The 24,489-nt window shown below is 40.0% G+C and overlaps 1 protein-coding gene across 2 annotated transcripts; it reads right to left on the reverse strand.

Moving 5' to 3' along the window:
* Positions 1–3,732: 3,732 nt before the first annotated feature.
* IP6K2 (inositol hexakisphosphate kinase 2) lies at positions 3,733–24,288 on the reverse strand. 2 transcript variants are annotated; one of them, XM_060239718.1, is made up of 6 exons: positions 24,188–24,288; positions 11,382–11,683; positions 9,034–9,256; positions 8,206–8,381; positions 6,794–6,969; positions 3,733–4,526 (listed from the first exon to the last, which is right to left on the reverse strand). In XM_060239718.1, the coding sequence occupies exons 2-6, from the start codon at positions 11,581–11,583 to the stop codon at positions 4,029–4,031; spliced, it is 1,275 nt and encodes a 424-aa protein (XP_060095701.1). In that variant the 5' UTR covers positions 11,584–11,683; positions 24,188–24,288; the 3' UTR covers positions 3,733–4,028. The 2 variants fall into 2 exon arrangements, with proteins under 2 accessions (XP_060095701.1, XP_060095702.1); XM_060239719.1 differs by lacking the exon at positions 24,188–24,288 and adding an exon at positions 13,538–13,667.
* Between the last annotated feature and the right edge of the window lie 201 nt (positions 24,289–24,489).

The raw sequence follows: 24,489 nt of genomic DNA on the forward strand, positions 1-24,489 counted from the left end.
CTACCAGAGGGCCTCCCGGGGCTTAAAATGATACTCCCCTTTCTCCCTTGCTGCTCCTACCCCTGGACATGTTTGTTCCTGTCTCCAAAAGCATTTGATGTACAAAATTAAGCTCTTTTTGTAACATTTTCAGCTAATTCTTTTTTACCCAGTCAGTTTCAGGCACAAGAAATGGCATAGCCCGCAGTAGCGTCAACTACAGAATCAGGTATGTACTAGAATTCAGAATGGTTCACTTTGCTTCACAAACTATGCAAACAACATGGAATGCATCATAGCTTGAGAGTTGTTGATGCATCAAACTTAAAGTCACGTCATTTGTAAAACACAGCTCCACTCACCAATGAGTTATCCAGTCTCTCAAACAATGCCAAATGCAGCACTAAGAGTGAGCTTAATATTCAGCATGTTCAGCTGCAAACAGTTCACTGCTGAGTAATCAAATGATGAGCGATCCAATGACATAAGAGAGATATGTGACCCGACTTTTGTAACATTCGTGTGATTCCAAAGCCAGTATATATTAAACTGGTAATTTTTTATTTGTAGCTTTGCAGAGAAATAAGCAGATAATGCTCCATTTAGATGTTGTTCTATGTTTGTATTTTTAGAGTGACACTGGAAGTACTTCTAAGAGGCGGGAATTGCTTTGGTAGCCCCCCTGTTCTTCATTTAAGTCTGTGTTTTAATTCTGCTCACAGGAGATGCTTCAAGACGGAAGCAAGTAGGAGGCTCTTTCTGGTCAATTCCCTACTGCATATCACCAGTCTGTCCCTGCACACTGCTTGTGTAAATTGCCCCTGCATACATCTAACAAAATGAAATCTGTAAATATCGGCCAAATTTTATAAAGCATTAGATCCTATTCTAAGTGTTAAGCAGTTTTAATATATCCAAGCAAGGTGGAAGAAAAAATAAACTGTGAAAGATGGGCCACAACAACCCACCCATGGAAGATGAAGTGTCATTATCAGCATCAATGCACCAAACAGCACAACTCACTATGGGATGCTGGCAGGGCTTTTTTTGGTAGAAAAAGCCCAGCAGGAACTCATTTGCATATGAGGCCACCCACCCTGACATCACTATTGTTTCACACAGGGCTTTTTGGGTAGAAAAAGTCCAGCAGAGACTCATTTGCATATTAGGCCAAACACACCCTTGTGCCAAGCCAGCAGGAACAGTGCTCCTGCTCAAAAAAAAGCTCTGGTTGCTGATATAAGTCAGCAAGGCACAAACAACAGGGAAGAGAGCTGGTTGCGAGTTAGAGCCGGTGGGGTTATTTCTCTAGCTGCTACTGTCAAGATACCTCATCAGTCCTTTGGCCTTAAATACACTCTCCCCCCTCTTAAGTTCCTCTATAGGATCTTTGTATGCTGATCTTTAGAAGAGCAGCTAGGTGCGGAGCTATCTGACAAAGGAAAAGCAAGACAAGAGGAACTTAAATCAATGGTTAATGTAAAATAGCACTTTACCAAATTTTTACCGAGTCATTAGAAAGATTTAGTGGATCACTTCTTACACAGAAACCTAGCTGATCCATAGAAACTGGACACAGCACTACCATGACCACCTGTTTGCCTCTGCATAAATAAGGAAATCCCTAGGATTTGGCACCTTAAAAAGGTGGCAAAGCAGTCCACACTTCATGATTCTTGGGATCCCAGAGTTTTGTGAGGGAGGGAAACATTATGGCTTCTCTACAATAGGATGGATGAGGTGCTGCTGGTCAATGACAAAGGTGCCTGGGGAGTCAGACTGTCCTAGAGAGGGCTGCACTGCCCCTGAAGGAACAGGTCTGTAGCTTGAGGGTAACGCTTGATCCTGGCCTACAGTTGCAGGCCCAGATCTCCTGTGGCACATAGTGCCTTTTATCAGCTTTGGCTGATTCCAGCTATAGTCATTCCTCAAAAAGTGTGATGAAGTAACAGCGATCCCTGCTCTGATTACATCCAGGTTAGTTTACTGAACAAGAAGATGAAGATATTGGATTTATATCCCACCCTCCACTCCGAATCTCAGAGCGGCTCACTATCTCCTTTATCTTCCTTCCCAACAGACACCCTGTGAGGTGGGTGGGGTTGAGAGGGCTCTCACAGCAGCTGTCCTTTCAAGAACCTCTGCCAGAGCTATGGCTCACCCATGGCCATTCCAGCAGGTGCAAGTGGAGGAGTGGAGAATCAAACCCGGTTCTCCCAGATAAGAGTCCGCACACTTAACCACTACACCAAACTGGCTCTCAAATTTGAGTCCAGTGGCACATTTAAGACCAACAAAGTTTTCTTCATGGTATAAGCTTTTGTGCACACACACACTGCTTCAAATACAAATGAAACAGGGTTCCCTCAACCCTTTAAGTTGAAGACCTTTAATGGCAAATACAACCCTTTACTTATAGGGGGTTGGGTGCTTGTGCAGGAAGGTCCATTTAGAGTCAACATGCATGCGTACTGGGTGATTATAGCTGAGATCACATCTGTGAATGGCAGTAAATAAGCATACAAGAGTTAACAAGCAGATGTGGAAACAAGGCTTGAGTCCAGCAGCACCTACAAGTCAAATCAAGTTCAATTCTGGGTACAGGTCAGAATTGAGAGACTTAGTATGTGCTTAAGAATCATTGAAACAGATTTCCTCAAAGATTACATTTGGGGGCTGGGAGTTAGTTGCTAGGAAAAGGTAACTAGAGTCAAGATGTCTAAGTAACTGAGGAATACAAGTTAACTTACTGTAATGCACTTTACACAGGGCTGCCTTTGAAAATGGTCCAGAAATTTCAGCTCATTCAAAAAGCTATCATCAGGGACGAGATACAGAGATTGTATCACTCTAGTACTGAAAGATCTGCACTGGCTTCCCCAACTGCTTCAAAGGGCCAGTTGTAACTGTTGAAGACCTAAATGGTCCAAGGACCAACTTCTCCCATACTGTTGGATGTGAGGGCAAGCTGGCTGTGACATCTTTCACCCCATTGATCACCAGGGTTGATTCGGCTGATCTGGCTGGCTAGGCGGGTGTCCCCACCTCCTTCACTGCTCCTTGTGCATCCCTCTCAAAGCTGTGTGCTTGATGGAAGAGGACAACCATTCCAGATAAGAGTGTACAATTCTTTGGTCAAGGGTATGATAGCTGTGCTCCTTTGCTGTCCAGATCAACAGTTAAGATCTGTTTCACAAACCCTGCTTTCTGGCTCCTTGCCTTCAGAAGTGAGGCAGATATCAACCGGAGCCAGGACTTTTGCAGTAATGGAACCTCCATTCTGAAATTGCCTTTATCCTTTCTGTTCACCCAAATTTTTAATTAATGGGTTGATCTTCTAATACCCATTTTAGTAAGAAATTTATTTTACACTTTCAGTGATTTTTATGGTCTATGTTTAAAATTAGGCTGTTTTTAATTGATATTTTTTATTTTGTAACTGCCTTGGGAAGTTCCTAAAGAGGTAGCATAGACCTTTTCTAAATAAATAAATATGAGTGCCAACTATTTTGGGGACCAGCAATGTCTGAAGTGACAGACATGCTCCAATGGCAACCAGATGTCAAGGAAACAACTTTTCTGTTTGTTTTAACATGGATTTTCAACTTGTTCTTGCAATATTGTTTGCATACATGTAGAATACCTTGGAGTAACGTTTTGTTTCTTTTGAGGAAGAGGATACATATGAAGATTATCTACCCTAAGTGTCAACATTCTGCTCTTTTTAAGGACCTTAAAAAGATAACATTATCATTTGCAATGAACAAAAAGAATTTTATTGGAACATATACACACAGGGATAACAGAGGTATTTGAATAAACAAATATGGAATGTTTCCAAGAGAGTTAAAATAAATAATAAAGATACCCAGATGCATCAGTGCTACCTCTAGCACCACTAGAAGGAAATGCCCTCTTTTGAATAGCTCTGACTCTGATAGGGCCATCCCAACAGAGTCTGTACAGGTTGCTACCACCAGAAAGTGGTCAATATTTCTGGAATACAAAGAGTCACTATAGTGCTTTCTACTGTTTTGCATTCTAAATGTTTATTCGCTGCTCTCGTCCCTTATTTCTTTAATAATAGCTATTAAGTTTTGAAGTCCAAAAACGTAACCCGTGTCTTGGCCCTCATGCACCACACTATCTTCGCCATAATACCTGCATGTTGTGTGGGCAAAGTCTATCATTCGAACATCAACAGAGCTAGCAGTGGGCTTGTAGGCATAAGCACCTGCAGATTCATCAGACGACTCTTCTGAAAGACCTTCAAGGTCTTCTGCGTCGGAGTCCACAGCTACCTTTTGCAATTCCTTTCCATCATAAATGATAAGCAAAGAGCTTGAGTAGAAGCGGTAAGATTCCTGTTTCTCTAAGACAGATTTTAATTCAGTCAATTTCTTTAGAACAGGTTCAAAGAGTTCTCTTCGCAGATATTTGCCATGATGAAAGAACTGATAAAGTGCTTCTTTAAATCCTTGGACTGAAAGCTTCCTTCCATGGTATTTATTCATAAACATTAACTGGCCAGTGCCTGGCTGATAAACCTGTACAAAATAAGGAAAGGACAGGACTGGTTAGCAACAATAAAACTTTGAATCATGCCTCCACATTTCTCAAAGATGTATCTTTTCCCTAAATCAGTACCATACTCTTGATTTAGCAGAAAGAAGGTAAAGGGAAGGTATCGTATGAACGATTTCTCAAAACATTTCTTAATTACAAAACTGATTATTTACCTTGATATGACTGTTTTAATGAAATAAGATCAGAGTTCAAATAGGATTAGGGACATTTTGGCCAAGTTCTCATAGTCAAGTTATAATATGCACAGTAGCACTCCTGTGCTCAACAATTGCAAGACTACTGGCAGCTGAATTACTGCTGCCAACATTCATTTAACAGAAAATGGCATTTTAAATGGGAAATTATTGTATGCCCCAATATCACTTCTGAAAGTGCCACAGGAGAACTGTAACTGACTGGAATAATGAAGCTATCTAACTAGGCTTCATGCAAGTAGCTGTCACAGTCTGTACTATAATCAAAATGCTATTAGCATCCTGTGAAATGTGAGATTTATACCACACTAGTGGCCAGAACTAAGGGGGAGGATGGGCATTTCTTACTAAGCTACGAAGGAACAAAAGTAAGAGTCTTGAGGTACCTTAGAGATTAATACACGTTTATTCTAGAATAAATTTTAATGGACTACTGCCTATCTTATACCATCTGTGGGTCCTCACTAGATATATGTATAGGAGGTTATGAAGGGGAGGGGGAAGCGCAAGCAGGGTCAGAGGGCCATAGACTGCAAACAACATAAGAGAGCGGTGAAATCATATAAAACCATAGTGTCATATCAGCAGTTAGTAAGAAGGTACTACTTCAGTGTAGTCTTTCAAGCCCCCCCCCCTTCAACCAGCTCTGTTATAAAGGACCTCTATTTATTATGTTGTCACCAATATTACCCTATTTGTGACAAGGATCTTCTTGTAGTTGCTCCAAAAGCCCTGCTGCTTTAGAGACTGTGTCCTCCCGTATGAACTTACCTGGAACACCAGTCATCTTTGGCAGTTCTGTTTCAGTTGCCCTGCCTTCAGAAGCTAAAGACTTCTCAATCATGGTACCAATACTCCGCAACTCCCTTTCCGGGAAATTCATCCATCTCCCTCTATATTGACATCTTTCACCAGAAGGTGAAAACTCTGTTTCATCTGGCATACCCCACAATGTTTTACTGGCCTCCTTCTAATGGTATTTGTTTTATCCAAATTATTTTATAGTTTTAACTGTATTTTAATTGTTTTAATGTTTCTTATGTTCACCACCTAGTGGACCCTAACCTGGTAAATAGGTACCATTTTAAAAGTTTGAAATAATAAATGAAATAAAAATATTTCCTCAGCATATTTCTGAAAAAGATTGCTAAAATGTTCCAACTGTGATGGCAATAAAATGATGCAAACACCTCTTCTCTATCTTAAGATCCCCTTCCAGCAGCTACTAAAATAAGCTGCTACATTCTTTTAGAAACATGCCAGTGTTCCACTATCACTGCAGCCATCATATATTTAAAGATTTAAATGCAGAATCAAAAAAAGATGGGATTGCTGTTTAATGCTAAGCTTCTCACATGCACACCAGTTTAGCCTTCCCATCTTCTAGAACAGTCTGCTAACTATTATACAACATTTGCCAGGTAGGGACAGGAGAAGGGAATGCTTTAGTAGTGGTTTTGTCTGCTAGCATGTGTGTGCATGCTTCATTCCTTGCACATGCATGTGTAAATTAATTTTCCTATATTAAACGTGCTAATTGAATGAAGGACAGCCGGTAGGGTCAAACAGCCAATTCCATGCAGCTGCTCACTTTCTCCACTCTTGATAAGGGAGAGCGATTGCTTTGAAGTGGCCCATCCTCCTGATTACAGTGATACTGCCACGTCCTGGAGCTTTCTTCAGCAAGATGGTGAAGAAAATGTAAAATCTCAGCTAGAAAAGTATGAAGTTAGGGTGGTTATAGCATTTTCTAAGATTGAACCACTAAATAATTTTGCTTGTAAAAAAACAATCCGGTTATTGTTTTTTGGATTACATGGAAATATTTAATAAGAGGTATGTCCCCAGGACCTTTGATTCTACCGTTGCAACACAAGAGTGATCAGAAGCTTCGGTTTTTCCAATTCAACACAATCCACTTGTCTCAAGGAAAAGCTAGAACTTCCTAATGCAAAGAAATGCTAGTAGAAGCCAATTCATTTGTAATTTCTTCCATGCAGAAACTATTCACTCCAAGCCCTCATCCTGCTCACCTGCATACCACACACCCGGACTCCTATAACTGCTGAAGTGCTCTGCTGGCATTTCCTGATCTGATTAGCCTTCTTTTCTTCAGATGCATCGTCTCCATGCTGTCGAGTTCCCATCTTCAGATCCAACACACAAGGCACCTCATATCGGGAGGTCAGGTTTTCCAGCAAAATAAATTCTAAAAAGTTAAGGAAAAGCCCTAACAACTGACGCTGATATTATTCTCTGATCAGTAATCACAAGCTCCAATATTCTTCACAATGAGAACTTGTGCAGTATAATGTGTTACAGGCCAGTATTTAAAATTCTGTCAGATGATACTTCAGTCATGTACGGTGTAATGCTTTGTTTTCCACAGAAAAAAGCCAAGTCGTGTGAGAGGATAGCCAAGAAGCTGTGAGTCAACCAATATGGATTGAATGTTCTGATCCATCAGATAATACTGGTATGACCTTGAGTCTGTTCAACTTCCCTTCTCAGTTTGTGAAAATTACAGTTATCTTATAAACTAATGACAGATCCAGGTAGGCAGCTGTGTTGGTCTTAAGCAACAGAAATCCAAAAAGGACTCCAACTTTGTTCTTATAGACCATCCATAATTAGATGGAAGGTTTTTCCATAAGCAAGACAAGATGTATATCTGCACTAGCCTGTTCCCCTGTTTACAGCGATAGTGCCATGTTCTGGAGCTTTCTTCAATGTTTTGTGGTGTCAATACTAGAAATTATTACTCCTGCTGTTACTAGTTTCTTTACTGCACTGTGTGTTCCTAGAGGAGGTCTTCAAAGAACTTTGCACTCCAACGTGGAATGGTGGGGATATAAATATTTTAAATAAATGAAAAATGCAGCAAATAGATAAATTAGTTTCATTAGAGAACCATCATGTGCAGAAAGAAAAGTCACATCAATTTAAAAAATTTATAAAAACCTTCTGATGTTGTGAGAAGTAGCTACTGAGCCCTCAGATATCATTCGAACTATCATAATACTAGTGGTTCCAAACATTAGCAGCATATTCACCAGTACAAGGAGCTGCCTGATTTTAGTTTATTATCAAGGTATGTTCTTGGTTTAAACAGGCAAACAGGCAGCTGCGCTGTTTACAGAGACTAACCCATAAACGAATATACTGGATTAAAGATGGATGTTTGTCACGTGACATCCAAAAAGCAACAGCGTTTTTTATCTAGTACAGACACCATCGCTGTAATCACACTGGTCAACATCTAGAGGCAGCTTGTGCAGCAACCTCCCAACAACAAAAATGTGGCCTGTTATAATTAGCAGCCAGACATTGAACAAGAAATCTAAAACTGGACTAAAGCCTCTGCTTTCCCCATGTTTACGTTAATGTTAAATGTGATCACTTCTCATTTGGCTATCTTGCAAGACATACTTTGATGAAAGGATACTATACTGGTTTCGATGTTTTGCATTTTCCTTCATTCGCTGTAACTGCTGCTGGTGGCATTTCATACTCCAAGGATTATGATGTTTGAACTGTGAACTGACATTCCCCTTTTTCTCAACGCTGTAATATAATACTTCAGATTTCTTCAGCCATTCAAATTCTTCTTCTAACTTATGACTGAAAAATATATACACATTAATAACTGCTACAAAATAACATTAGCATATTTTCAACAAAAACCTGAAAATATGTATAGTGTTCTAATAGCCTTACTCATGTAATGCTTTCAGCTAGCCTATTTACTGTCTTTCTGTTATCTGTGCAACTTGACCATTATCCTCTCAAGTCGCACAGATAACAGCTGGCTGGCTGGCACTTTCAACTGCTGAAGCCTCTTACATATACCAATATAAAAAGAAAAGACTGAGGATCTCACTTTGTGTTAAACTGTAATATCAGTTTACAGGATTAAAAGTGAGACAGAACTGCACATTTTCCTTGAAAGACATACTTCAAAAGCTGCCAAAGTTGGCATAATTCCAGATCAAAGTGTGTTAGAGAAAGTGTACCAAAATGCCCCCTGAACAGTAAAATATGTGGAGAGGAAGAATGAAAAAAAGAACTTATGAGCTCCTTGTCATAAACTGCAAAACAGATGATTTAAAAGGCACAGATACATATAGGATAGAATTCTACAGTTATGCCAAACTAACTCATCTTAAAAGACAAAATGGGGGGGGGGGGGAAGACAGCATAAGGATAAAGTAAAAAAACCCCAGAACCCTAAATTTAAACTTTTTATGCCTGTTGTAACACAAAAACACGCTACCTTTTTATTTTTTCTTCTTTTCTGTGCTGCCGGACCCACTCTTTAGTTAGTTTTTCGTTTTCTAGCAATACAGTCTTTTTGTTACTCCAACGTAACAATTTATTTTTTGGTTCACAGTCAGAATTATCTAGGCTTTCCAAGTTATCATGGTCCCCATTTAATGGATATGCTATTAGACACAGGTTTCCATCTTCATCCTCTTCAAAGCTTACAGATACCACACCTTGAGAGAAGAAATTAAAGATCCAGTTAAGAATTAGCGAAATGAGAAGCAACTATATCTTACAACACAACATAATTTTACACTAAGAATATAGCAACTTTGGTTTTTCTCTTACCCAAGTCCTTAGTTTTTTTTATCTTGCCACAGGCCAAAACTCATCTGTCAACCTAACAAATATCAAAACATCTAGACAAAGTGACACCTCACAGAGAAGACAATTTATCATGAAGACAAAACATTGACAATACAGGAGATTCTTCTCGCTTGTGAGCAGAATCACACAGCAATCAAATAATAACAGGAGACGTTTTCAATTATTGAAACATTTTATTATTTTGGAAAAAAATCTGACTCAGCTGTCCCTACAAGAGATGTAAAACAATTTATATTTACATCTTGGAGTAGAATATGCCCTACACAGAAACACCAAAAGCTTTAAGTTTTGCTCAATAGCAAAGCTAAAAGCATTTATCCAAACAAAGGCTATCAGGAGAATTAATAAATACCAGGGAAAATGAAAGGCTTGCAAAAGCAGAGCAAAACAAGAAGAACATCACACATTACAACAGACAACTAATTCAAAGGCTTCCACTTAAAATTACCATGTGTAACTTTACAGTTGATATTTTCTTCCTGGGGGGGGGGGATATATTTTATTTATGTAGCAATCTTGTAAAAGAAACAACAAAATGAATTACAAAACAAATTTGACTGCAGTACATCAAAACATGGTGAACCTTGGAAGCATTTTTGCCTCCTCATCTCAAAAGTCTCTAGATCATCACTGTGTTACATTCTGAGAGTCTTAGAGGAGAGTTCTGACAGGGGTGCACCCCCATGCCATATAGGAATGCTACAGCAGAAGTTGTAACAATTGGCTGAATGTTTTTTTTTCCTTAGTCCTCTCTCTTTATCCTGAAATCAATCAATCTGCACATTCTTGCCGCTCATCACTAGAGTTCTTGGAGACTGGCACTTCTGAGCAGGGCAGGCAGCTCTGAGACCTACAGTAGCAAGGGTGGGGAGTGCAGAAGCTCTGACTGACAGTCCTGCTGCTCACACAGGGAAGAGCTACAGGAAAAGGGGGGGAAGCCAGCTAGAAAATGGCCCTTGGCTTTATCCTGGAAAAAACAACAGAGATGGACCAAATGAGCCCCCCCGCCTTACCCGTGAATCCCTCCCACACAGCCCCCGAAGAGAAAAACCACATATGCTAGTACACATTTATTACATTATGCTAAGCATTTATAAAACACATTTTAATTCATTAATTCTAAGAGCTTGTAATGAAAAGTTTTCCAATGTTTCAGTAAGTGTGCATACCATACGTCAATACAACTGATATCTTCCCTTAGTCTTTCCTCCGGTTAGCAGTCAAATTTTTTAAACAAAGGTGCATTCTTTATTCAGTGAAGAAACAGAATACAATATAAAAATACTCAGATTTGGGTATTTTTAATTAAATTTTCTGAAAGGTAATACACCACCTCATTAAGAGCCAAGTTTTTGGGTCAACTAACACAACACCAAACAGAACTGGAAAATCCACTTCAACCGTCAACGGTACTTCACCTTTTGCCTAACTAATTACTACAGTTTCCCCCATCTCCTTAAGGGTAAAAACAAGCTCCATAGATTTAACAATATGTTTTGACTATCATTGCTATGCCAACACTTGGTGATTTGTCATGAGCAAACTGTTAGAGATAAACGATAATACTTAAAAATATATATCAAGTTCCAACTTCCATAAAACAAGCAAATCTTACCCAGTTAATTTACAATAAAAAGTAGATTGAAGAAGAAAAATCAGAAAGAATCAGCACATTATTACTGAAAACATTTACAAGCTGTTATCGATATACTCACCTACCTGTGCCTAAGGGCGATATACAGGCTATCATCAGCAGAGTTGTTCTACTCTAATGCTGTCAGTCAGCCCAAAGACCCACTGGCAAGCATCTCCACCCTGTATCTCCACAGCCTGGCTCAGACAACATCAAAACACATGAAAAGAAGCTCCCTAAAATCTCTTCAGAATGTAAGATTTTAGAGACCAAATACACACACTTGGATTTACAATGTAAACCAAACGCCCATCCCCCTTCTACGTTTGATCACATACCTTCATACTGAGGAGTGAATTTACGCATTTCTGCAGGAAGAGTCTCATAAAACTGGTGCTCTCTCTGTATGAGGGGCTTACAGATGGTCTCGTCATTAAACCGGAGGACACAGGAGTGACCTCCAACCTGGTGAACAAAAGGCTCCAGCAGGACGCCTTTGGAATAGTGCTCCACTTCCATAGCTCCAAATGCCGGGCTCATCCTTGTAGCTCATTAGACAGATAATCTAATGTGGTAGTTGTGGCAGCAGCTCCTAGCAAGAGTTGTCACTCCAGAAGATTTTACTCCAGTTCAAAAATGTCTATAAAAACAAACATAAGAAAAGCCCCTTTCTTTCAGCAACGTGGTGACGATACAGTCTGAAAAAGCAAAGCTAACAGATTCCTTAGTAGCCAGCAGTGAGGAAAACAGAAGTCAAACTCTCCTCACGGAAGCCGAAACTGAAAAGAGCTCATGAGCTCTAAGTGCAGAGACAAACAGAAGTGAGATCATACAAGCAGAGCAGAGGGAAAAAGTCTGCGTACCACTCCCACCAAGGTTTTAGCCAATGGGAATTAGCTGAAACCCTACAGGGTGTGTCTATTAAGAAGAAGCCAGGAGACTAGCAGTTCAAAAAGTGGAAAACAGATACACACTCATACTGCTCCCCGCTGTTCATATTTGCTAAGTCTAGCAGCATTTGCTTATAAATGCTGTAGTCCACAAGGAAACAGTGAAGATAAATCATGATTATTTGTTCTTTTGTCTACAAATTCTCCATTGTAGATACTAAGCTAGCCTTTAGAAAACTGGCATATACAATATATAACTAAGATGTTTCCATTTGATGTGTTCTTATTTTTGGGCATGTATGTTTATGCATACACATCGTGGACAAAATACTGTACTGTGCTGTACACACAGAGACACTGATCTTTACCTCCCCCCACCCAAGTTAAAACAGCAGTTTGCAATTTAATTTTTATAAGAGGGAACCAGAAGGAAATTCGACACCTGCACAGACAAACATTTTCCCTTTGAAAGGTCCTGGGGTCAACCCTCTAACTTGATTTTTTTTTAAAAAAAATTACAGAGATTTTAAATAATAGGTTAGACTTCTGCGGAGGGAGCTTGTGAAAAGAAAAATTTAGAAGCATTTAGTATCACTATTTCATTGATTTGTAACCTACAAATCCTTCCATGTGTATTCTTATGAGTATAATATGTCCAGCATTGTTTATTATGTTTGAAATTATACATGGGTTGATCTTAAAAGTTTATTTCAGCAACTAATGTACTTAGGGAGAGGTTTCTGCTTATAAGAGAACAAATGTTGCCCAAACTACAGCTGTCTTCAAGACTACTTGACAATAGTATGTTTAGTGATTTAATAACCTTTTGATTTAAAGCATCGTCTTTGAAAACCAGATCAGAAGATAATCTAAAACTTATTAGCAAATTAAATATGATACAACTGGAGCTATGGCTTTCATTGTTCAGTTTTACATCTAAAAATAACTTGGCACTTTGTTTTTCTTCACAGAGTAACACGTAAACATTAATTGACTTAATTCTGAGAGAACAAGAAATGTTATAGCCGTACACCCATTTACTACATATCATTACTGAAAACAAAGAATTGCACTTTACACACCAAGACAATATTACAGAAATTGAGAAATTCTTCTCTATCAAATGTGATGAATTTATAGCAGTAGGGAGAATTCTCAATATGGCATAATGGTATATGTACATGCTAGTTTACAAGATCATAATGACAACTTCATTATAAACACTGTTCATTCAACCCTGCTGAAACATATGGAGCTCAAGGCCTTTAAGAATGAATGTTTCATAGGACTAGACAAAACACCCTTAATCTCTACACTTTAGATAATTTACTGGTCTTAAATACAATCTTAAATATTTCTGCAACACATCTGTTGCCAGAAGGTGGCACCCACACTATTTTTTCCAAATGCAACAAAGTAGTTTACCAAGCTGTACCTGCAATTCAGTGCATTCTTACTCGGGGAATCATCCATTTAATTAGGTGGACTTGCTTCTAACTGCATATTCATAGGGCTTAACTTCAAATCTTAGTATTTCTCCAACCATTTTTCTTCATCTTTGCAATAGCAAAAAGATGAAACAATTTCTTAAGGATAATCTTTACCTCCTCTGATCTTTACAAAAAGTAAGTCACATGACTCACAAAAACACTCCCCACTTTCACATCTCCAGAGAGCTCATTAATTTTTCAAGCAACTTTACAACTTGTTTTCTTTCATAGATGTTCAAGCAACCTATAGGGAATTTTGAATCTGGCGTATTTAGAAAACTGCAACCTCTTAGGTATTATCCAGGACATGATTCAACAAACTCCACCACAAGCATGTACAGAATTAAAGCACTCTCTCAGTTGTAGCAAGCAAAATATACCAATATTATAAACCAGTGTCTCATTTCTGATCACCCTCTATTGGTAGCCTCTTTGTAGTATCAGAGTTGGAAGGGAACTCAAGGGTCATCTAGTCCAACCCCCTGCACAATGCAAGAATTCACAAGTATCTTCCCCCCTATTCACACACTCAGTGACCTCTGCTCTAAGCCCAGAAGATGGCAAAAGAAAGAAAAGAAAACAACTCTCCAGGATCCCTGGCAAAATAGCCCTGGAGAAAAATTGCTGCCTGACACCAAAGTGATAAACAGCATTTCCCTGGATGTGTAAGAAAACACCAGGAAAACTAAGCACTGATGCAACCCTCCCTGCCTCCCTTCTCATGATCTGCCTAATTCACAGAATCAGCATTGCTGTCAGATGGCCATCTAGTCTCTGCTTAAAAACCTCCAAGAAAGAAGAGCTCACCACCTCCAAAGGAAGGCTGTTCCACTGAGGAACCATTTTGTCAGGAAGTTTTTCCTAAAACTTAGCCAAAAACTCTTTTGATATAATTTTAACCTATTGGTTCTGGTCCGACCTTCTGGCCCATTGGTTCTGGTTCAACCTTTCTTAGACTACTGTAATACAGGCTGCCTCTGAAAAGATTCAGAAGCTTCTGCCTGCACAAAAGGCTGCAGCTGACTTCTTAGTTGCAGTACATAAAAGGATTCCTGGTATTAAAGCACCAGGATAGTTGTCTATTAATTTCTATGCCCAATTCAAGGTGCTGGTTCTCAGATTAAAGCTCTAAATGGTCTGGGTTTCTTATGCCTCAGAAATAAAATCACCTATATATACCTCCTTGCTCATTGCAGTCATTTAGCCAGGCCTTGCTTTGCATCCCTCCATGTACCACAGCTGCATCAGCGATAGCATAGAGCAGGGCCCTCTCTTTTTTGGCACTAAACTCTCTGGAATGCATTGGGATATTACACTGCAACGCTTCCTTATATGTTTTGCCCCTAGATAAAAGCTTTTTTATTTGTCAAGAGATTAAAAGGAGCTTGTCAAGGCTATGCTCTGTAATCTTGGTGCTTGGGGGGGGGCACAGTGGGAGGGCTTCTAGTGTCCTGGTCCCACTGGTGGACCTCGATGGCACTTGGTTTTTTTGGGTACGGTGTGTTGGACTGGATGGGCCACTGGCCTGATCCAACATGGCTCCTCTTATGTTCATTTATACATATGCTCTAATGAAGATTATATAAACTTGGATCCAGACTACTGTTTCTGTGGGCACAAAGATTTTAAAAACAAAGGTCCAAAGGCATCTTAAAGACTAAAAACATTTATTTCAATATGAGATTTCATGAATCACTGCTCATTTCTTCAGATAGAGATGTGAAGGGAAAATCTTATGTCCAATTTGTGTTCACTGATTCCCTCAAGCAGAAACTGACATGTTTGTAAGTTGTAGGCACAATGGTAACACTGGCAAATGATGGCATTTAATAAATTGCATGGTCTAAGTGGATAAGCCCTAGACGATGTAGATAATATTATTAGGTCTTGCAACAGTGTATATAGGGACTAAGTTGGCACCTAGGATTTTTGCCCACGGAAAACAACTTCCTTGCTTTGCCCTACACAATAGCTATGCCAGTCTGGATCCAACTTAGTGTTAATTGTGACCCTTGCAAGTTGCACAGACAGCATGCTTAATGACTAAATAAAGTAGTGACAAAGTCAAATATCTTCCAGTCTGACACAGAACTATATCATGATTAAACTGCTCAGCTTGTATTTCCTTTGTGCTCTCACAGGATGACTGCAGCTGGCTAAGGTAATAGAAACAGCATGATAAGCAAATACAAGGTGAAACCTTTAACGGAATAGATGGCATTCAAGCTAACTATTACAGAGAACATCCAAGATGCAGTGTCAGCATTTGCACAAATGTTAACAACCCCATGTGAATTGTGAATCTCTGAAAATATATATATATATAAATATTCCCTCAGCTTTCTAACATATACCCAAGAATGCGATCACACTTATAACTCAACACTCATGGCTTATCTTTGAGTTTTGGGATATTCACAAATCTGCTTGAAATCAGTAGCACTGACTGAACCATGTGTCTGTAAAGTGTTGTCAAGCCACAGCTGACTTGTGGCAACCCCAAACAAGAGGCGTTCAAGGCAAGTGAGAAGCAGAGGTTCTTTTCCACTGCCTTTCTCGACAATCTTCCTTGGTGGTCTACCATCCAAGTACAAACCAGGGCTGACTCAGCTTACCCTCTAAGATCAGACAGGATCAGGCTGTACTATGCCACCTCCCCTCCCCTCACTACACGATATTAAAAAAAAAATTGAACTGCCTTGTTATGAAATAGCTACCCACTCACTTTCTACAAGTTGACATTATGCTTACATTCAAAGAAAAAGGCAGAGGCATTTACCTTCTGCAATGTTTAAATTTGCTTCAAATCTTGCTTCTGTGGAGAGCTTTCCAATAAGACAAAAAAAAAGTGTTGTCACAAATTCCCAACACCTCTCTTTATTGTTTACTTAATCCCTTGCTGTCCCCCCGAATGAGGACCTGAAGCAGCTTACAGCACTCTATTTTATCATCACAAGAACCCTGTGAGGTACAGTAGGTTAGACTGAGAATGAGTGACTAGCCCAAGCTCACCTAGCAAGCAACTGGCTTTCTACTAGTGATGCCTACAGCAACTCCCTAGGGGCCCCTTGTGCATACTGCAGAGATGAAAGCTACTGTGCAGAAGATGGAGGTGCAGGAGGAAGCAGCGCTTGCATTTCTTGTTTCCTCTGTGTCATATCAAACTGCTGTGTTTTGCCCTCCTCAACCTGGCTGTCTCTGCTGCTGCTTCCCTTAGACCCAGGACAATTCCAAGACAATATCTGCCAGTAACTGATCCTTGCATTTGTCTTTTACTCACAGCACAGAACCAAGAACAGGACTATAGGAACATTCTTCTCTTCTTCTTCCTTTGCATTCATGATCCCAAAGGAAGCAGAGACATGTCAGACCATGAATTCTAATTCCAGCCCCACCCTCCTACCAACAATCCTGTGTAGCAGCCATAATACAGGGCAGCAAAATATTCCTAGATTCCGTGCTGGTACATGGGAATATGAAGGTTAAGAGATGACCTTGGGCCAGTCTCACTCTCTGCACCTACCATGCACAGTTGCTGTGAGTAAAAAATGTATTTTGAATTCCTTAGAAAAAATACTGGATAAAACAGAGTAGCGCTTAATACCTTAAAATGCCAGTAGTTCTCAAAGTAGATAGTAAGACAGAATTCCACAGCTTCGCCATATTATCAGTACCATGGTTCAGCTTTAGCCATTGCATACAAGCCTCTGAGAGTATGGCAGTAATTAAAGTCGTGGGATAGGATCATATTTCACCATTAATTGCTTCTCATTTCAGTACGTCTTCTGTTGCCCACAGGGTGTATATCCAACTGCCTCAGATCCAGCTTAGCAATACAGCTTTCTTAAAGAGATTAAAATTTTCCATTGCTTGAGCGTAGGATTTTTCCATTGTGTCCATGTACTCTGACTTTCCTCTTTAAAGGTTATTGTATTATGAATGAACTTCCTATACAATATGGTCATCCTAATTTTGGCAGTTCATTTTTTAAGAAAAAAACAATATCGTAAATCAGGGGTGGCCAGCGGTAGCTCTCCAAATGTTTTTTGCCTACAACTCCCATCAGCCCCAGCCATTGGCCATGCTGACTGGGGCTGATGGGAGTTGTAGGCAAAAAAACATCTGGAGAGCTATCGTTGGCCACCCCTGTCATAAATTGTGTTGCATTGCTGAACTTTATGTAGAAACATTTCAGGGTTTCTTCTAAATTTGCTCTCTGCTTTACAAGGGACTTGTCCATTATGATTAACCACCCTTGTTTGGGAAGGAATCTAAATAACTGTTGGCTTTCAAAGAGTATAATCTTTTGCTTCTCTATCACACTACCCTCTGGTATATTTTGAAATGTTCTGAACACCCCCCACCACCACCTTTTTGCAATCAAGTCATAGCTGACTTACGGCAAGAGTCTAACAGAGGTGGTTTGCCATTGCCTGCCTCTGCGTAAAGACCCTGGAATTCCTTGTTGGTCTCCCATCCAAATACTAACCAGGACCAACCCTGTTTAGTTTCCAAGATCTGATGAGATCAGGCTAACTTGGGCTATCCAGATCAGCATTGTTTTGTACTAGGACCACCTAATCTAGTTAACTCTACTATACCTTCTGGTTCTTCCATTTCAAGAATGCTGCAAAACTGCACACTTTGGACTTTTCTATAATGTTTCTTCTTCCCCACTCTCATAGTGGTCCAGGGGACTTGAAAAGTTTCTCTGACTGGTGTGACAAGTTTGTTGTCCCTAATGAAGCAGTATTCTGTTTTCTGGAATTTTAAAAATTTGTTTTACTATTTTATCAAACCATCATCAAGGAACAGGTTAAATGATAAAGCAAAGTCACTCAAATTTTAAAATTAATACTTGTCATTATACAACCATGAAAACAAAACCAAGCCCTTATTGGGGAAGGGCCATGGCTCAGTAGTAGGATAAGCTGCTTGGTATTCATGAAGTTATTAGTGGTTTCCTTTCTCCCCAATGGAAATGACAAACGATTTATACTGTTCTCCTTTCTTCCATTTTATCCTCACAACAAGCCTATTAGGTAGGTTAAGCTAAGAGTGTATGACTGGCCCAAGCTCAATAAAACAAGTTTCAGTGGCAGAGTGGGGATTCAAATTAGGGTCTCCTGGATCCTAGGTCAACTACACCCAACTAGCATGCTGAAGGAACCAGGGTTAATCTTCAGTTGAGAGGATCACACAGTAAGGTTGATGTGACAAGACTGCTGCCTGAAGCCCTGGAGAACTGCTGCCAGTCAGAACAGATAATACTGACTTCGATGGACAAATAGTCTGATTCTGTTCTAGGCAGCTCTGTGTCTGTGCACGCCCAACATAGCTTGATTGCTATGTGCTGTCACTGCAAGTTCTGAGCACTTGAGCTACACATTTAAAAAGTGTTTTCTGTTTCCCATTTCTCTGAGTGTTTTGACATTTGTATATCTCCTTGCATTAAGACGGTAATGGGCAGCTGTAAGGTAGTTAATATGCATGAAGATTGTCGAGTTGCATCCCTAGAGGTTTACTACAGTTAGGCCACTAAAAGACTTTACAGGCGTTTCTCTTCTCTTCCAAACAGCATCCCACCTAATCCCAACTGCAAGCTACTTTTACAATTCACAAATCTACTTATTAAACAACATACTGCATGCCCACTGCCACATGTGAAGATCTCATTGCCAAACAAATGGTCAACATGATGTTAATGTCAATCACTCATTGGGGAAAAGAAGCGTTAGATTCAATCCTGCCAAACAGGTGACTGGCTCCATCAAAACTGACAGTGCTGACCATCTGTTCAGTAGGTGTACACTGTTCTGATCTAGGAAAAGTACATGAAACCTTGAAAGCTGGGAGTGGACCTGAATGAAAACCATGCATCATTTTTTAAAGTATAGCAGCTCTAAGAAAGTCAATCTTTAACATTTTATTCTCAGAAGATGCAGAATACATGGATAATGGTTAGTATTTGGTTAGCTGGAGACAATATTTGTCTCACTTTGTGTGTACATTCAGAATGCTTATAACCAGTTAGCTTTTCTACTTACTGTGTGAAGCTGACAGAAAGCAATACACTGATATTTAATTTGCTATTCTTACCAATTACCAAGTCAGATTCACAAAGATAACAAACCATGAGTACAATTAAGAATTTTTAAAATCGCACTGATTTAAAGAGGACAGGACTAAGAACTTTTGTCTTTGAAGCCAGTGGAACTTGAAAGTGCTTCTGCTGGATTTTATCACATTTTGTTTTAAAACAGAAAAGTACATACATAAACATGAAACAGTATAGAAAGTTCAAATAACTTGATACAGCTACAAGCTGTTTGGCAACAATCAGTTGTCTTACACCAGGCTATAAAGATCTCCATTTGAAAATGAATGACCACAACAAGTCAATTTTTATGACTCCTCACTTTCAAGTCAGATACTCTCTGAAGAAAATCTTGCCCTCATCTTCACTTAAAAATGCAGTAGAAAAGAGAAGGGAATTATGATGCCCAGTTCCTCCTCCTCACTGCAATGTGGCTTTTAATCCACAGGAATCACACTACCAGCTTTGCCTTTTTGGACATGTACTGGACTGCTGCAGGATGGACTAGGCAAGAAAGATCTAGTTCCTAGAGCATAGAAGGAACCACACTGCAAGCTTCATAAATATTATGTGCCCAGACCCCCTTCTCTATACCTTTGGACACTGCATATATAAAACATTCTACTACATGATTCATTTTCAGACCTTGTTTTTAGCTCACTTTCTGCTAAATTCTGCTTCTGCAATAGTGGCTTGTTCACTATTTATTTATGCACCATATAATTCTGCATGAAAGAAACTGTGCACAACGTGACCTGCAAGAACACAGCAGCCTGCCCATGTCAGCTGCAAGACCACAGCACTCTGCAACAGCTGTAGCTGAATTATAGAATATAATGGTTAAGAGATTCAAAATATGAATAGGACACTTCAAGTTCAAATCACTATAAACTCACTAGCTAGCCACTTCCCTATTTTGTCATATTTGTTCATATACAGTTCATTCTGATCCTACGAAACCTATGTATGAATCAGTCAGTGCATCCAGCCAGGCTTCAACAAAGAGCAAGAACCATAAATCTTGGCTTACTGGTAACATCACAGTGTAGTTTCTCAGGTCCTCTCCATCAGACAAAGTCTTTTTAAAAGACCTCAATAGCATGACCACATCAACAGGAACATCAGTGTACCTCTTCTAAGAGAGGCTCTGCCATTTAAGCTGGCTTCTCCCATCATTACAAGCCAAGCAGGGAAGAGATTTGGGCTGTGGGTGAATGTATTATTCTCTGCAACCCCCCTGTTCACATCCTCGGGTAAAATAGAATGTAATCTATTTCAGTAAGTGATGGGGGGAGGGGATGACAAAAATACTATTTACACAATTTTATTTGCAAAGTTTCTAATAACCTGTGCATAGTAAGTAGCAGAGGTTTCAATCTGAGAAGCAAAACAGTGTTAGTTTTTGTACAGCTGAATTACTGATTTGCAGTCACACCATGCAGATGTAATAGGAACAGAGAAGAATGCTTTCCTTCCATCATGTTACCAACAAATGGACCCTATGCTATGTTGGGAAAGAGAACAGCCCTCAGTGGCCTAATTTCCTTTAATTGTTAATGTTCCTCTCCTATCTCTCATTATAAATCACTTTATACATAGAGACCCTTAGTCTTTCTACTGCTTTCTATAACTGACTATACAGGTCCACACAAATAAGTAAATCTACATTATGCAAAAAACTGACCCTTGCCAGTTCAACTGAAGCAACTGGGAATAAACTAATATATTATTCTCTGGGCTAGCAGAAAGGCAGACCAGGCACTCAATTCTCTCTGGTCTTGAATATGAATAAGAAGTCAGGTTTGCAGCTTTGGAGTGCTGCTTGACACAACAGTAACCTTAGAAACCCAGGTGGCTGCAGTGACCCAGAGTGCTTTTGCTGTGCCTATTCCTGGTTCAGATCTAGCCACAGTGACCCATGCCTTAGTTGCACCTAGCTGGGTCTACTGCAATGTGCTCTAGAAGGGGCTACCCCTGATGAATGTTCAGAAGCTGCAGCTAGAGTGCTGAATGGGGTCAGTTACTGAGAGCATGTGACTCAGATACTACAGCAATTACACTGGCTCCAGATCTGCCTCTAAGCTCAATTAAAGGTGTTTTTTTTTTCTTTTCAAAACCTACCTGGCTTGGGACTTGGGTATCTGAAGGACCATCTTCTCAAATTTGTTTCTACCAGGAACTAAGATCACAGGGAGAGGTCCTCCTGACTGCCCCACCAATCACAGAAGCTTGTATGATGGGCACACAAGAGAGGATAGCCTCACAAATTATAGAACAACCTCTGCAGAGAGAAGAAGCTGTCCCTTCACTGTCAATCTTGAAGAGGCAGTTTAAGTATTTATTTAGTTGTTATTTATTGGCAGTTCTGAGTTTTTAAATCATGACCTTGCACATGGTCTTATAATTGTTTTATTCATATTTTATACTATTTTCATTGTTGTTTATAATAATTTCATTTATACTGTAAGCCACCTTGAGTTTGGCAAGAGAGAAAGGCAGCTAACAAATGCTTTAAATAAATAAAATTGCAATCCCCATCACTATTTTTATTTAAGTCCTAATACACAACCACTGTGTTTTAGCCTATTTTTCCATTATACAGTCTGCAAATCAGTAGTCTAGATTACAGAGATCAGTGTTGAGAATCAGCCTCTACTGGTTACTGCAATACAGGATATATTACTGAACCATCAGGATCAAGCTGGGATGATGGCTTTTAATTACTTCCATGTGATGAGAAGATTTACTGTACTTATACCCCAACTTTTTCTTCTATGAGGACCAAATGAGTTTACATCATTCTCTCCTCCACTTTACTTACAACAACCCTGAGAGGTAGGTTATGCTGCCAGTGTGTCTAGCTCAAGTTCACTTAGCAAGTTTCCATAGCAGAATGGGGATCTTAACTTTGGCCTCCCAGATTCTAGGTCAACAGTCTAACCACTATACCACATTGGCTTAATATGGGATCTTGTTTATTCAGATCTGGCAATGAACATTCAGGCCTCTGTAATCATTGAATAATCACTATTTCAAACTGTGGACAGGCATGGCTTTGAACAGTATTTAAGATCAAGAAAGCGTAGCCCATCCTCTCTCAACAACGTGATGAACCAAGAGTTACCAATTACACACACGCATTCCATATCTTCTGCCAGCAGTTTACTGCCCTCCTGCCATGGTCCACCTTTTGTTGAATAAGGTTCTCCATCAACTTTGAATAGAGCTACTGCTCTTTCATCAGTAGAGATGGCAGATAATCATTTTGTTAGAACAGCGTATTTAATCACTGTACATTGAGCAAAATAAATGGAAAAGCAGAATACAGGCATTATAGCTAAATAAATATGAATAATTCAGTTTTATTAACAGTAACTTGCACACCAAACTGAAGTCAAAAGCACACATAAAGGAAGTTAAAGGATTTCCTTCCCTTAGGCATTGTTGAGAGCATATTTTCCACAGGACAGACTCTTAACAGTGAGATTTAAAAAGGTAGAAGCATTCACACTGGTAAAAATAAACAGTCATGATTTAATGACAGGTTATTCACTCCCAAGTATGGTGACAGGAAGACCTATAAATTGATACTCAAACATTAGTCATAAGAAAATCACAATTGTAAAGAAACACCATTGCTACACAGCAGTTCAAGTGAGAAAATTATAAATATCTCAAATTATTTTGTGAAAGTGAGACAACAAGAGTTCCACTTCCTGTTTGAGGATCAAGTCAGCTAGAAATCTAGTAAATAATTATCTTAATACAGAAGATCTCCATGCACCAAAATGAGTGACACAAATCTTTTGTGTATATAAGCAGTGGTGAAACGATGGAGAAAGAGGATCACATCTGGTGCCAACAAATCAACCAATGCCATTTCAAAATTGCAGAGTAACAATGAGTCATGTATTTCCCATCACAATAACCTTTCTCTCTCTCTCTCACACCCCCCCCCAGAAGTTTTGATTACCTCACCATTTTATGACGTCCTAGGGCTCATATTTATTTATTTAGATTTATATTCCGCCCTCCCCGCAATATGATGAGCCTTTCCTTATGAAAAGAAAGCCGTTTTAAACCAAGGAACAAGAACGCATAAAACACTCACGTCAGAAACAGCCTTCGCTTCCACCCCAATGACTGATGATAACAGCCCATCAAAGACACAGTGCAATTCTTTGCCATGTAAACTGCAAGCCAATCACCCGGTAGTAAGAAAAGGGAACTAAGACACAAATACATACATAATTTTTAAAAAGCCATTTAAAATCGGGGGGGGGGGGGGGCGCAGGGAGGAACCCATACACAGTATTTCCTCGATGCGTCCCCTAAAAGTGTTCCCTTTCAAGCATCCTGTGCTGCCCCCCCTCCCCCCCGGTATTAGGTGAGGCTGGTTGTTCAGATAGGGATTGCGCAAGACCTACAAAGCAGGACCACTAAGAGAGCAGATAAGATAAGCTCGGGCATCCTCCCTCTCCTCCCCCTCGGAGATCCAAAGAGAAACAGGTTAAAACGGTCACCGATGCTCAAAGAAACGCCAGAGAACATCACCCAAATCTTGAAATTAAATGGCACCCGTCGAGGCAAGGAGACTTCTTATAGCCTCCCGGCTCAGGCATCTATCCCTGAAACGCCCTAAAAGCAATAAATCGAAACAGAAGTACCTGCAATCAGCTCCGGAACAGCCTCGACCTCCAGTCTTTTGTTTCTCATAAACCAAAATGGCGGCGTCGAGTGGGGCGGCCCTTCCCCCGCTCTCCGCGGGTTGGCTCCGCCCCATTCATCTCCATTGGCTCTGACGGAGCAAGCCCCCGCTGATTGGGTGACAAGGGAGCGAGACTCTGTTGCTAGGGGAGCCAAGGAGGACCGGGAAGTATCGTGCGACGCGTGATGATGAGGATGAGGAGGGCGGGGGAGTCAGGTCGGGGACCAGAGAGAAGGGGAAAGAGGAAGGCAACTGCCGGGT

The sequence above is a fragment of the Heteronotia binoei genome, chromosome 5 (genome assembly GCF_032191835.1).
Source record: "Heteronotia binoei isolate CCM8104 ecotype False Entrance Well chromosome 5, APGP_CSIRO_Hbin_v1, whole genome shotgun sequence".
In the NCBI taxonomy this organism is placed as follows: Eukaryota; Metazoa; Chordata; class Lepidosauria; order Squamata; family Gekkonidae; genus Heteronotia; species Heteronotia binoei.

Coding starts and splice junctions, on each gene's coding strand:
- IP6K2 (XM_060239718.1), bottom strand. CDS start 11,583: ATGAGCCCGGCATTTGGAGCTATGGAAGTGGAGCACTATTCCAAAGGC. Junction 9,257..11,381: donor ATTCACTCCTCAGTATGAAG/GTATGTGATCAA, acceptor TCTTCTCTCAAG/GTGTGGTATCTGTAAGCTTT. Junction 4,527..6,793: donor TCCGGGTGTGTGGTATGCAG/GTGAGCAGGATG, acceptor TATTTTGTACAG/GTTTATCAGCCAGGCACTGG.